The 15606-nt window shown below is 38.9% G+C and overlaps 1 protein-coding gene across 2 annotated transcripts in view; it reads left to right on the top strand.

The window, feature by feature from the left end:
• Window positions 1-15606, top strand: part of FGD6 (FYVE, RhoGEF and PH domain containing 6) — a 111690-nt gene that overhangs the window by 88573 nt on the left and 7511 nt on the right. For both annotated transcript variants that reach the window (XM_025439399.3, XM_035699133.2), the window contains exons 14-19: window positions 257-336; window positions 6686-6788; window positions 7278-7424; window positions 8421-8523; window positions 10222-10349; window positions 15221-15349. In XM_025439399.3, the coding sequence (XP_025295184.2) occupies window positions 257-336; window positions 6686-6788; window positions 7278-7424; window positions 8421-8523; window positions 10222-10349; window positions 15221-15349 (690 nt within the window). The remainder of the gene's footprint in view (window positions 1-256; window positions 337-6685; window positions 6789-7277; window positions 7425-8420; window positions 8524-10221; window positions 10350-15220; window positions 15350-15606) is intronic.

Here is a 15606-nt window from a genome sequence, read left to right as displayed (position 1 = left end):
GGTCACCATTTGGCCATGCTGATAGGTGGGGGAGGCATTCCAGGTAGAGGCAGTAGTGTGAGCAAAGTAGTAGTGGGAAAGTTGAGCCTATGTGTATGTAGGTATTTAACTCTGGCACACAGAGTCAATGAGGGAGAGTCGTGGTAGATAAAGGTGAATGTGAGGGTTGGTGGATGATAGCAGTTAGGGTATTGGGCAGGTTTAGATGAGATTTGCAATAGGATGAATTTGCTCAAATTGTTTTGCTTTCTTTAAGGTCAGAAAACCTACCCAAGAAGCATATCAGAATGAACTAAAGATTGAAAGTGTAGAACGTTCCTTTATCCTCTCAGCCAGGTAAAATTTAAAAATATGTGAACATTTACCAGTATTACAGCATTTTTTACATTTAGATTTACTGGACTTACATTTTTTTTCCTTTTCGGTCTTAAAACCATGCAGTTTACTCTTGGTTTGTAAGTAAAATGTCTGATTGCTGATTCAGTAATGTGTTTGAAGCACGAAGATAAAAATGTTCCTGTGAAAAGAATAATGATGCTGAAAAGTGCCTTGCTCATCTTTGTGTGTGTGTGTGTGTGTCTGTGTGAATTCTTCGAACCTTTTACAATGGCAACTAATGTTCTTAAGACACCTAGTACTTTATAATTCACTAGGAAACTTGCATAACCTGGAGAGGTCATAACAAATCTACGAAGTAGATGTCATCTCATTAGAAATGAGGAAGACTAAGAGAAAAAGTGAATTGCTCTCTTAATGATACATAGCTGGCAAAATCAGGATACAAATAGAGATTTTTTTTACTTCTCAATCTGTTGTTATTTATGATACCACATTGCCTCAAAGTGGAACCTGCAGTGACTTATGTAAACCAAAATATATTACCATTACTTAGATCAAGTACCAAGGAAACCAGAAGCTGTATGTCTCATCCGTGTACATTACTGAGTTACTGGCCACGTGGCAGAAGGGGATGTTTGGCAGGATTTGGCTGGTGTAGATAGAGACACCAACAGCCATAGCATGTTCCACTGCTGGATCTGGATAGCAAGTCTGGCCAGCTCTCAGACCTAACCTCTAATAAAAATAGTTGCAAACACTTAACGTAGCATTTACTTTGTGCCAGGCACTCTTCCTAAGCACTTTCTGTATTTTCCTTCATTAAATCTTCACAAGCACCTTGTAAGTTACTAATTTTATACCCATTTTTTGGTTAAAAAAGCCACCCAGCTATAAGTATCAGGGCCAGGATTTGAACCCAGGCAGCCTGCTTCCAGCTATGTCTATACCAGTAAAATCTACTAGAATTCTCACTAGCAGCTAGTGTCCTAACTGGAGCCATGTTTTACCTGGCATCGTGCACGATGTTGAACTTGTCATTTATTTTCTCTTTTAATTTCCACAATAACTAGTAGAGTAGGTGTTGTTTTGACCTTCCAGATAAGAAAAATGCAGATTCGTAACACTATAAGATTATACAACTAGTAAGCAGTGGAGCTGAAATTTTAACCTGGTGTATCTGGCACTGGAAGTCATGCTTTCAACCATTATAATAGTGTCTATGTCCATGGATGTCAAGGACTCAAACCAAGGACTCAGTCTGACTTCCCATAATGGGAACAAGAGCAGCCCCTTGGGTCATTGTCACTTTTCTGAAATGGAATGGCCACTGCTGCCTGACACCAGATTTCGGGATAAGAGAAGACAAATAGGGTTTGTTCAAGGTTTGTCAAATGTTTCCCAACCTCCAGCCAAAGCAAGCAGTTCCTGGGAGGTACCTGATACATCCTACAGGTTAATATTTGGAGAAAGATGGTAAACTCTTGATTACCTGGAACTGAGACTTTTTTTTTTTAATTTGAATAAAAGTGCAAGGAACATCAAGCCTTTATGCAGCAGGCTCCTGACAAATACTTAAGGATGGTTCTCAAAATCAAGAAAGTGATTTTCAAATATCCAGAAAGTACCTACAGTAAAGTCAAGTTTTCAGTTGCACGTAAATATCCTAACTAAAAATATGCTTTGGCAAAAACAAAATTCCATTTTATTAAAAATTAAATAATTCAGGGGCGCCTGGGTGAATCAGTCAGTTAAGCATCTGCCTGTGACTCAGGTCATGATCCCAGGGTCCTGGGATCGAGCCCCATATTAGTCTGGTTCCCTCTGTTCAGTGGAGATTCTGCTTCTTCCTCTCCCTCTGCCTCCCACCCCCTTGGTTGTGCTCTCTACCTCAAATAAATAAAATCTTTTAAAACAATTCAGGAAATGATGATAAATCCTTCTTTGGTTGCCATTCAGGTAAATATGTGGATGTCCATATAGGCCTCTTAGACCTTAGTAAGGTTACTGGAATTTTAAGTGTGATGGGAAACCCTCTGATGGTCTTAATAAGCCTAAGAATTTGTGTGGTATAATGTATATTTTTAAATGAGGACACTGGCTTTTTTTATAGATGATAGACCATCTAGAGACTAGAGTAGAAATTGGAAGTCCAGGTAGGAGCTAGATGATGCACTTTTGAACTAGAATGGTAAGAAATGATCAGAACCAGGTAGAGTTAATAGGATTATTGATGGATTAAATGTGGGTTATGCAGGAAAAGCTATAACTGGAAAGTTCTTGATAAAGGGAAAGCAAATTTCAAAGGGAGGATTAAGGTGGCCTGGGAAGATGGGAGTAGACACATACTGAATGCCGCCATTATACCATGCTCTTTTTCTGAGCCCCCCACCCAGCCGCAGTGAGTGGGTACAGTATAACATGTAGGAAGGAGATGAGAAGGCCTCCTGTGATCTGGTTCCTATGGACCTCACCAGCCTGATTTCTCTCCATTCTCCCTGCCCCCACCATGTTCTAAACAACATTGCATGTTTCACCAGCATGGATCTGCATACTCTCCATGCATGCCAGCCTACCTCACATCCTCCTGCCTTTTGCACAGGCAGCTGCCTGGAATTGGTTCCTTTGGTCAGTAAGTAATATGGATTCTCTACCTTGGGCCAGGCATCATGAGACAGTGGAGAATTAAAAGGACCCTTCCTTCTCTGACCTTTCAGTCTATTAGGGAAGACAATGCTTAGCAAAATGTCAACAAAATCAATTATTGTGATTAAGGAAAACTACCAGATGCAAAACAAGGAACCTTGAACTAACTTTGGTGGAGAAAGGGCAGTCAGGGATAGCTTCCCGAAAGACCTGCTGTGTCAGTTGAGTTATGAAGGATAAATAGGAGTTGGATAGCAAGGCAAGAAGGAAAGGAAGAGGCTGCTGATCATTAGGAATAATGTATACGAAGGCCCTGAGGTGGAAAGGGCATTGTGGATTCAAAGAACTGAAAGACCAGAATGGCATGAACAGATAATGAGAAGGGGAGTGACCCTTCTCAAGCCTGGAGGGACAGGGTGCAGAACTTGTGGATTTGGGTCTTGAGCCAAAAATCCATAGGAAACCACTGAAAGGTTTGCACAAGGGAATGTGATCATATTGACCTTTTTAAAAGTTGGTTGCTGGGGTGCCTGGGTGGCTCAGTTGGCTAACTCTCTGCCTTTTGGCTCAAGAGATGATTTCAGGGTCCTGGGATCAAGCTCTTCACTGGGCTCCCTGCTCAGTGGGGAGTCTGCTTCTCCCTCTCTCCACTCATGCGTGCTCTCTCTCTCCCTTTCCCTCTCTCTTAAATAAATAAATTAATTAATTAATTAATAAGATATTGAAAAAGTTGGCTGCTAAGTAGAAAGTGGTGTAGAAGGGGAAGTAAAGGAGATGATTAATTGGACATGGGGTTGAGAGACAGAGGGGGAGAAGAGCTAGTTTCGGGCTTGTACACTGTGCCAGGTAGTAATGCCATTACTATCCCTGGGATAGGGAACACTGGGGGAGAAACAGCTTTGGGAGAAGAATCAGGAACTTAGTTTCAGATATGCATATTGAATATGTACATGCCTATCAGTCATGGAGTCATCAGGGTACCTGGAGGGCTCAGTTGGTTGAGCTTCCAGCTCTTGATTTTAGCTCAGGTCTTGATCTCAGGCTTGTGAGTTGCAAGCCCCACTGGGCTCCACACTGTGCGTGAAGCCTACTTAAAAACAAAAACAGAAACGGCCATCAGTGAGGCAGTGCCTATTAGGACTGAGGGGTCAGAAGGGAGCCCAGACTTGGCATATATTTGAGAGTCATCAGCTTAGAGAAGATAACCAAAGCTAGGAGGCCAAATGTAGGTGTATAGAGACACTAGTCCTCACCTTTGCTGAGCTTTCCCCACTACCTAAATAAGGTAATTTACTGCTTCTTTGTTCCTGGTCTAATATCTTTATTATATCATACAGTAATTACTTGTTTTTGTGTCTCACCTCATTAGATGTGAGCCTTTACAAAGTCATGTGTTTTGTATGCGCAGTTCATGGCTTAGTACCATGGCCCTCGGTAGGCTTCTGCTGGCGATGAATTGAAATGAAGTGAGGGCAGCCCCTGTGGCACAGCGGTTTAGTGCCGCCTGCAGCCTGGGGTGTGATCCTAGAGACCCGGGATCGAGTCCCATGTCGGGCTCCCTGCATGGAGCCTGCTTCTCCCTCTGCTTGTGTCTCTGCCTCTCTCTCTCTCTCTGTGTGTGTCTCTATGAATAAATAAATAAAGTCTTTAAAAAAAAATGAAATGCAGTGATATGGCCGTTAGACCTTAGAATAGCATTCCACAGTTAGTCAAGGAGAAAATAGTGTGGTAAGATATAACATACCAAAAACCCCTTGGTAGGTTTTTGGTAGGTTTTTCCCTTTGGAAATTCATCCCAATCAATGGGAGAATGGTGCTTACTTAATACAAATTTTGCTTTGTGGGTAATGTGCACATTCCATAAAGAAAAAAATACTTGGTTTAACTGCATTTTAACTGAGGAAGGTGCTGAGTCTTCTGCTAACCATGTTACAAAAGACAACCTAGAATGTCTCCACTCGAAACTGCAGGCAAATGTGTGTGGTCTGTGAGAAATGTGTTATCAAGAGCTGGTAAACATTGTTTTGGCAGATCCCCACACAAGAGAGCCAGGAATGATTAAATGAAAGAACAGCATATGTGACATGATTTGCACAGTCAAATCACATTCCACATGCTCCCAGGGCTCCAGAAAAATCAGACGGCAGTTCTCAAATTAACCATCTGCCTCTCTGCTTTCTTTTACTTCTTCTACTGAAAAAGTAGAGGAAGGGGAGAGAGTGAGAGAGAGGGACAGTATTATTTTATGAATGTTTACTTGGAAGCTTGAGCATATGTTCTCATAGCATAGTTCAGAGAACAGAGATGAATGACACGGTGGTGAAGGGTTCAGTCTATAGCTACACGTGGGTCTAATGCCAAGTCAAGTCATGTAGCCTGTTGTCTGAAGCAAACTGTCTAACATTTCAAATCCTCAGATTGCTTATCTGTAAATGGTGCTGGTTGGTGATAATGATAGTATTGGGGAAAGGAGGTGTAAGATCCAATATATATTCCATGAGGTAGCTCTGAGGGATGAGATGTGATGACATTTGCAAAGCATTTAGCACAGTTGGCTGACATGTAGTAACTGTTAAATAAATGGCAGCTAGTTGGGACAGAAATGGTAGAGTAATAGAGGTAATTGAGGCAGGTTTTGTTTGGCTTAGAGAAATAAGAGCTATTCTATTTTATTTTTTTTAAAGATTTTATTTATTCATAGAGACAGAGAGAGAGAGAGGCAGAGACACAGGCAGAGGGAGGAGCAGGCACCATACAGAGAGCCTGATATGGGACTCCATCCAGGGTCTCCAGGATCACGCCCTGGGCTACAGGCGGTGCTAAACCGCTGCGCCACCCGGGCTGCCCTATTCTATTTTATTTTATTCTTGGTATATAATGAAAATTTGAGGAATATACTAGTTTTAAAATTTTTATTGGTAAAGTGGATTTCAACTTTTTAATATCCATATGAGTGCATATTCTAAATGGCACTTAAAGCCATTCAGTAGGAAGGTACATTTCTACTATAATTTTTGTGGGGAAGGCAAGTGGTTTTTTAATTATAAAAACATTATTTAAAGTTCAAATATTCTTAAAATTAGAGTGAATAATACAATGAAGCTGCATATTCAGTCACCCAGACTCAAAATTTACCAAGATTTGGGATGCCTGGGTGGCTCAGTGGTTGAGCATCTGTCTTTGGCTCAGGGTGTGATCCCAGGGCTCCAGGATCGAGTCCCACGTTGGGCTCCCTGTGAGGAGCCTGCTTCTCCCTCTGCCTATGTCTCTGCCTCTCTCTCTGTCTCTCATGAATAAATAAATAAAATCTTTAAAAAACAAACAAACAAACTTGATTCCTTGGAATATTTTTAAATTCTAGGATTATGTCTCAGGAAACTCCTTGTTTATGTAAATAGCCATAATCATTAATTATATGACTAGCTCTTAAGCCAAGCAAAAAAACTCCAAATTTAAGAGACTTCAATAGTATAAAGCAGTACTTTGGGGAAGAAAAAAAGCATTGTATTTGCTAAAATGCCATGTGTTCTTTAATGCCCACTCTGATTATTTGTGCGCACAAACCTCAGACCTGCTGCCTGGGACTAGCATTGTTGGGGAGGGTGGTGGAATCTGTTGCCATGGCAGGAAGAAAAGAAGTAGGAAAAAGGCAAAGAATAAAAGCTGACATCTGGTTGATGGAACCTTCTTTTGCCCCCAACAGTTCTGCCACTGAAAGGGATGAATGGCTAGAAGCGATTTCCAGGTCAATAGAAGAGTATGCCAAAAAAAGAATCACATTCTGTCCTAGTAGGAGTCTTGATGAGGTATTGTCTTTTCCTTCTTATTCTTTTTCAGTTCGTTTCAATCAGTTTTTACGCTAAAGAAACTTTTCCCAGAGGTTTAGAAAAGCAACATGTGTTTCACAGAAAGATACACGTGTGGGTATAATTTCAGAGCTAAATATCCTATAAATGTCTAATTGCAAGTCTGTGATAACATATAGCACATTCATATTTTTTCTGGTCGTAAAACTTCATTGTAAAAAATTGGGGAAATACAATATAAGGAAGAAACTAACCAGCCATCATGGTACTACCGCAGGCATTTTTTTAAGTTAATTTTGCAACAAAGGATTATTAGGATACAGCTAATCTTAATATCCTGAGAAAATGACAACTACAGTAGCCCATCCATTCCACATCTTTAATGACACCATCAGCATTGTGGGCCGCCATTGCCCCCCCAAAAAAGGGGGGGCTCAGTTCTGTAGCATTCTATGTGCGTGGAGGTAATGAAAACTCGTTCTTCCACAGGCTGACTCAGAAAATAAAGAGGAAGTTAGTCCTCTTGGATCAAAGGCTCCCATCTGGATCCCTGATACCCGAGCCACAATGTGTATGATCTGCACCAGTGAATTCACTCTGACGTGGAGACGACACCACTGCCGGGCCTGCGGGAAGGTTGGAGATGTTGACCTCCATCTCCATTATGGTTTTTAATAGCTCCAAGCTGTACATAGTGAGGAAGCATATTTCCTCCTGTAAACCATGGCAGGGGAGAAAAAGATACTGAATCATGGATGGTATTTTCTCTAAATATTTAGGCAGAGGGTAATCTTATTAGGGAACTCACCCTCACCTACCAAAGTTATTATAGAATGTCAATAATAGAGAATTTTCATTAAAAAAAAAAAGTTCAGGGATCCCTGGGTGGCGCAGCGGTTTAGCGCCTGCCTTTGGCCCAGGGCGCGATCCTGGAGACCTGGGATCAAATCTCACGTTGGGCTCCCGGTGCATGGAGCCTGCTTCTCCCTCTGCCTGTGTCTCTGCCTCTCTCTCACTGTGTGCCTATCATAAATAAATTAAAAAAAAAACAAAAAGTTCAAAATTAACTAGACTCCCACATTTACTGTTAATTATTGAAACTACATTTATCTAGATACTAAGTATTTTACAGAGGAATTTTCAGTGTTAAAGTTATCACCAGTGACGTATCTAAGCCTTCATGACCTCGTTAGTCAAAGGAGTAGAGTAACAATGAGAGTTACCACAAAGATTAAACGGAGTCTGTTTAAAGAGCATTTAGTAGAGGGCCAGACAATTGGTAGAAGCTCACCAGACATGGTTACAGTAAAGATGATGATGATAAATACAGCTAACAGAGGACTTTATGCACACCACACATGGTTCTAAACATTTCCCACATGTTAATGCTATTAGCATTTTATTTTATGGAGTTAGCACTCACTCAGTCATAGTTTGTGGCCTCTTTATCTTGCAGTGTGGTGTTGTGTGTGAATTCACTGCAGGCCTGAACTCCACAGAGGTGTTATTTCAAGTCACTGACTAAGAAAAGGTTTTAAAAGCACTCTAGGTAGACAGCATTATCTATTGTAGCATATTAGATGGTTTGATACTGAGGTTATTCTAAATGAAATAATTCCATTGTGTTTTCAGATTGTATGCCAAGCTTGTTCATCAAATAAGTATGGTTTAGATTACCTGAAAAATCAACCAGCAAGAGTATGTGAACATTGTTTCCAAGAACTGCAGAAACTAGGTAATACATAAGTAAAGTTTAACAAATTCCTTTATTTCCAGGTGCTTTCAAACAACCTTCTGAAAGAATCATCTTAGGTATATTAGCAATATGATTGGTGATGCTCATCTCAAAATATTCAGAATTTTGCTTTCATAATTTAGTTGTTTTCTTAACTCCTAGAGTACCAATTGTAGAAATGTAATTACAGGATGAAATGCTTTTAAAACAGTTACAGGGGAACTTTAGCTTTCAACTAATTTTGAAATTTCCAGTTTCATAACTGCATGCTCTTAACGACTCATTTTTACCTATCTGTAAAGTAATTCTCTGTGGAAATATACTGGGTGGACCTTTGTTAGCCTATTTCTAATCACTTGGACTGATTTGGTGAGATTTTATGGTATATATAAATGTTGAGCTTTTCACTAAATACAAAAATGATAAATCATATCTTCCTACTCATTATTGCAGATATGCATCCCCACAGTTAAGATGAATGCAGCTAGCAGGATTGCTTGGGGTCTGTATTTTAGAAAGAGAATTTTAGTTAAATTCCTAAAACCTATAGGATCTAAATTTCAAAAAAGTTGTCATTCATTTCCATGAAGGATAGCTTTCCATCAGCAAATGAGAATGTCTCAATGAATAAAGCTAGATGGCATGCCACTTCAGAATCCATATTTACAGCATAATAGTTAGTAACCATGTGTTTACATTTTCCAAAAAGACACATTTATCTAATCCTTCACTGGCCTTTTTGTTCCTTCCTTTGTTCTCTGGGTGTATAATATAGGCTGCAAACATTCAACATTCAGTTTTTAAAATCTTCTTCCCTAATCACCCACACACATTTTAGTCAGTAAATCTTGATTAATTTATCTTTGAAGACCTGTCTTTCTCTTGATTTCTTCATCTCAGCCCTTTCTTTCATCTGGACTACTGTAATAGTTTCCCAATAGGTTTTCTGCTGCACATCCTTCCTCCTTCCTACTGCCAGATTTTTTTTTTTCTAAATTCAATCTGTTCATGTCACTTCCCAGCCTAAAAGACCTTTGATTTCCCACGGTTTTAACAACAGTCCACATTCCTTAGAACTAGCCTTTTTTCCCCCTCAGCCTTATTATTCTCCAAATAGATGATCTAATTTCATACCTCTCTGCTTTTGCTTATTCTGACCTCTCTTCATGGAGTCTTCTTCGTACTCCTTTTAGCTTGCCAAACTCCTATTATACCTTAATGGCCAACTCAAATATCTTACTCCCTCCCCACCTTTCCCTGAACCTCTGCCTCAAAATTAATGGCTTCCTTATCTTGTCTTATAGCCCCTTTTCTAGCACTTCATTCATTATAATATTCTTATTTGGTCGTATATCTAAGTACTAAGTGATTCTGTTTTCTTTTTTTAAATCAGGAGGGAAGTTTATATAATTTATTTAAAGTTGGTAGTACAGTAACATGTATCATTATTCTGAAGGCACAAGAGGGTAATCCTTTCTCGTAGTTTACAACTGAAAGAGCATAAAATCAGAGACCGTGGAAAATCTTCCTCCCTCTCAACTTCTGGCCATCTATCTTTTTTCCCTGGGGGTCTCAGGATCATCAGCTTCTTAAGTATCCTTCCATAGATGCCTTATGTAACAGTATTTATTGATCTGAATTAAATTGAATTACAAAATGCTTACCACTGGCTACATAAATGCACCTGATTTGTTTTAGATCACCAGCATTCACCTAAGATTGGATCTCCTGGAAATCACAAATCTCCTTCAAGTACTTTGTCATCAGTTTTACACAGTATTCCATCAGGGAGGAAACAGAAAAAAATCCCAGCTGCTCTCAAAGAAGTAAGTGTTTCCATTAAACTTGCAACCTGATATAGGCTGAATTATTCATATGCATATAATATACTGTTTTTCTTCCATAAAGGAAGATGTCATTTCCCACTACTATTAAGACAAGCATTTTAATACTGGTGATGGATGTGGTTGATGCCTCACTCTCTTGCTTGGTCCACCATATGATCTGAGTCATTCAGAAAATTGCAGTTGAAAGGTTTGAGATTTTATAGCAATGATAACGAGTAAAGATAATTTAGACACATGTGAATTTTTAATATTACCTTGAGGAGACCTCATGCCAGAGAGAAGTCTACAGAATATTTTGGGCACTTTATTAGCATCTACTGATCTGCGCAGTTTGTTATTTGTAAGCATTGTAAGCATTGGCTATATACAGCTGCACTGATAATAAATTCTTTCAACTTAAAAGAAAAATTTTAAAGGTTAGGATAGGCTGCAGAGTTGGACCTGTCAGTGGTATAATCCACAGGCATCACCAGTATCCTATCCCATCTTCTCGAACTCAAGTGTTCAGTCAGCTAATGTCAGCACTGCTTGTCTAACCACCTCCATTTTTTATTAGTTTATTAATTGTTTCCTCCGTGACCAGTTTTCTGGCCAGCAGAGGAGAGTTTTAAATTTTTTTCTCTGGAGGTGTTCTACCATGGAAAATGGAAGCAAACAACTCTAAAAATTTGACCAAGATCGTGTTTTTTTTTTTTTTTTTTTAAGATTTTATTTATTCATGAGAGACAAAGAGAGGCAGAGACACAGGCAGAGGGAAAAGCAGGCTCCATGCAGGGAGCCCGATGTGGAACTTGATCCTGGGTTTCCAGGATCATGCCCTGGGCCGAAGGCGGCACTAAACTGCTGAGCCACTGGGGCTGCCCCAAGATTGTGTTCTTTATGTAAAATTCAGTGTATTCCATCATGGCAATTAAAACACTAGGAAATGATTCATAGCCAGTCTCATGAGATAGTGAGAAGAAGACTTAGAGTTCTAATTGCCAAGTTTCTTAAACTGGTTAAGCCAGTGTAATACTCTGAACTGTATCTTCCATCACTCAGTTCCTGACTCTAAATTGACTTTCAGAACTTAAGGTTCTTAACCAACTGAAATAGTTTTCAGTTTTCTATAATTTTTTGCCTCTCCATTCTAATATCACAGTTTATAAATATAATTCTTACATTTGCTCTTCTTGTTAGTCTAGACTCCACAGTGCCGGTTACAAAACTGTTTTTAATCTAGACTAGACTCAGCCTAACTCCAATCGCATTTTGTATCTTTCCACTCAATCACATAAACAGGCCTTCCCTGTCAAAACTCTACTTCCTGACTGTAGCTATTTCTTTTCTCTACTGGTTCTCAGAATCCTCCAGAGCAGCACAACAGCAGCACCTGGGAACTTACTAGAAACGGAAATTCTTAGGCCCCACTCAAGGTCTGCAGAATCAGAAACTTTAACAGGCATTCTCTATGATTCAGATCTGTATACTAAATTTTGAGAACCACCACTTTGCACCTTTGCAATCAGACAAGGAAAATTAATTTATCCAGTTAGGTGCTATGAAAGTTTCCTACATGGGAACCTATGTTTTTTATCTTTATTTGTAACTATGGTGAAATTCACATAACTTTAAATTAGCCATTTAAAGTATACAATTCAGGGTTGCCTGGCCAGCTCAGTGAGTGGAGCATACGACTCATGATCTCAGGGTCCTAAGTTCAAGCCCTGCATTGGGTGTAGAGTTTTCTTTAAAAAAATATATACAATTCATTGATATTTAGTGTAATCACCACACTCTGCAAATGCCACATTGCTCTAGTTTTAAAACTTTTTTATTACCCCATAAAAACACCCTGTACCCATTAAATAATCAGTCCCCCCTTGTCCTTGCCCTCCATCCTCTCTGGTAACCCCTAATCTGCTTTCTACCTTGATGTATGTAACTATTCTGGATATCTTGTATAAAGGAATAATATACTACATGACCTATTGTGTCTGGCTGTTTTCACTTAGCATAATATATTAGAGGTTTACCTAAGTTATAGCATATATCAGTACTTTGTTTCTTTTTATATCTGAATAATACTCCATCATATGTATATACCACAGTTTATCCATTCATCTGTTGATGGACATCTGAGTTGTTTCTACCTTTGAGTTACTATGAATAATGGTGCTATAAACATTGTGTGGACATATTGCCATGTGGATATATGTTATCATTTGTCTTAATAATATGGCAGTTTATGTTGAACTTTTTGAGGAATTGGGAATTTTTATTTTTATTCCAGTAATGTTCAATACATTTTTAGAAACTCCTTATTTGTAGAATGACATTCAGAGCCACAGTATCCTCAGTAATGGCAGGCTATGTCACTTGAGTTAGATTTGATTTGTATTTTAAATAACCAAATCATTCAGAGGAAAGTTTTGTGATTCATGTGATTAAGCTGGTTAAGAACAATTTTATTTGTAAAAAAGAATATAGAGGATAAGGGGCACCAGGGTGGTTCAATTGGTTAAACATCCAACTCTTGATTTCAGCCCAGGTCATGATCTCAGGGTGGTGGGATCAAGCCCCACGTTGGGCTCCACGCTAAGATTCTCTTTCCCTCTCTCTGTGGTCCTCCCCCTGCTCACACTCTCTATAAATAAGTGAGCAAAATCTTTAAAAAAAAAAAAAAAAGATAATAGAGGACTATGCATGACTATTCAGTATTGTGACTGATATTCTTTTATAGTTAATAAACTAATTTAAGAATATTCCAAAAGAGGGGCATACAAAATGTTTTGATCAATTATAGTAACACCTAACATAAGTACATAGTAGTATCCCAATGTAACTACATTTTAAGCATAATCTCATTTGAATATCAACACTAATTTAAAAAAGACTATTCGGAAAAAAAAAAGACTATTCGGTTGTATTCTACAAGGGTATTACTTCTTTGTACAAATTTATTTGCACTCAACAGATATTTCTAACTTAACATTAGATTTAAATTTTCCACTAGACAATATCCTCCTTCTCATAAAATTTATAAGAAATTAATACAATACATAATTAAATGTAGACCTTTAAAATTCATGGAATCCACCTGTATGTTTTCTGTTGCTGCATAACAAATTACCACAAAAGTAGTAGCTTAAAATAACATACATTTATTATCTCAGGAGTCTAGGCATACCTTAGCTGGGATCTCTGCAGGGCCAGAATCAAGGTGTTGGCCAACGCTGAGTTCTCATTGCAAGGCTAGGAAGGGTCTACTTCCAAGCTCACTCAGGTTGTTGGCAGAATTAATTTCCATGCCACATAAGCTTCCCAAGACAACTACTTACTTCTTCAAAGCCAGCATGGGAGAGTCTCTAGAGCCCATCTACTAGCAATATGGAGTTTTATAGAATATAACATAATCATGGGAGTGACATGCCATCATCTTCCCGATATTCTGTTGGTTAGGAGCAAGTCACAGGTCCTCCTCACACTCAAGGGGGAGGAGACTGTACTGTAGTGTGATTATCAGAGGCAAGGATCATGTGGAACCATCCTAAAAGTCTGTTCACGATTCTAGGGAGCCTGGTTGGCTCATTTCGTTGAGTGGCTGACTCTGGTTTTGGCTCAGGTCATGATCTCAGGGTCCTGGGATCAAGCCCTGCATGGGCCTTCCTGCTCAGCTGAGAGTCTGCTTGAGGATTCTCTCTCTCCCTCTGCCTCTCCCCTCATACCCCCACCAAGTGTATTCAATCACTTGCACACTCTATCTCTAAAATAAATCTTTCTAAAAAGTCTGTTCACCATTCTACTAATAACACAATTCCTAAACTTGGCTTTTTATTTCTGTTATTCTGAAAAAAAGAGAAAAGTTTCAACTACCAGATTATAATTATTGAGAGCTTACTGTCTTTTGGCCTAGAGAATAAAACATTTTCATCCTTTTTTATGAAGCAAAAATAAGCTTCTCTCAGACCAAAATTTGGGGATCAGAAACTAATCCTTTAAATCACCATGAATAGGGATCCCTGGGTGGCGCAGCGGTTTGGCGCCTGCCTTTGGCCCAGGGTGCGATCCTGGAGACCCGGGATCAAATCCCACATCGGGCTCCCGGTGCATGGAGCCTGCTTCTCCCTCTGCCTGTGTCTCTGCCTCTCTCTCTCTCTCTCTCTCTGTGACTATCATAAATAAATAAAAATTTAAAAAAAAAATAATAAATCACCATGAATAATATAATTTTCCATTTACCTCTCTGTTAATAGTTTTTATAAGTCTAAAAAATTATTGAACAGAGTTAAAGGTTTGACTAATTTTCCCTAACATTGCAAAATACAAAGAACAATAAACAGCATATATGGTCCCAAAAATGCAACTTTCAAAAAACATTTCTGATCTTTAGAATTATTTTTCTTCTGGCAACCCAGAAAACACAGGTGATGCCACAAAGAAATACATGCAAGCACAATGAAACCAGGCAGAATGCTGGAATTGCTTTTTTTTTTTTTTTTTTAAGCGAAGCGGTGGGGAAGGAAGAGAATCTTAAGCAGGCTCCATGCCCAGTGCAGAGCCCAACATGTGGCTTGATCTCACAACCCTGAGGTCATGAGCTGAGCCAAAATCAAGAGTTGGATGCTTAAGGGACTGAGCCACCCAGGTGTCCCAGTGCTGGAATTGCATTTAAACAGAAGGGTGTTTCATGCCTCTAGTAATGGTGGTATATTTGTATTGTAGCCGACTTTGAAAATAATAAACAGCTTCTTTCTGACACATTATATTATTATGGTAATTGCTTTCAGTACCAATGATCAAAAGCAATTTTGTTTAACTTTTTGTTTGTCTAAAAACCATTAAACTATATATGGGGTTTGCTTATGTAGGTATCAGCAAACACAGAAGATTCTTCCATGAGTGGCTACTTGTACAGATCAAAAGGCAATAAAAAACCTTGGAAACACTTGTGGTTTGTCATAAAAAATAAAGTGCTATATACATATGCTGCAAGTGAGGTAAGATCTGAAATCTAAAGATGAATAATTGTGGGGTCTGGTTTTATAATGCCAATTGGAAATTATTACAGAATCTGTTTAATCTATTTGTTTTGTGCATATTTTTTGTTTTGCTTTGCTTTTGGAGGGGGAGATATTGCTGTGATTTTTTTTTTACCGTCAACAATGTCCTCATGCTCTTATTCAAAAATGTTAGGAATTTTCCATAGTATTAAAATGTAACTTTTTTTGCTGTCTTGTGACTACTGACACCCTCA

The sequence above is a fragment of the Canis lupus genome, chromosome 15 (genome assembly GCF_003254725.2).
Source record: "Canis lupus dingo isolate Sandy chromosome 15, ASM325472v2, whole genome shotgun sequence".
NCBI lineage: Eukaryota > Metazoa > Chordata > Mammalia > Carnivora > Canidae > Canis > Canis lupus.
The sequence above is the reverse complement of the archived record's forward strand: the minus strand, read 5'-3'. Positions and strand labels throughout refer to the sequence as shown.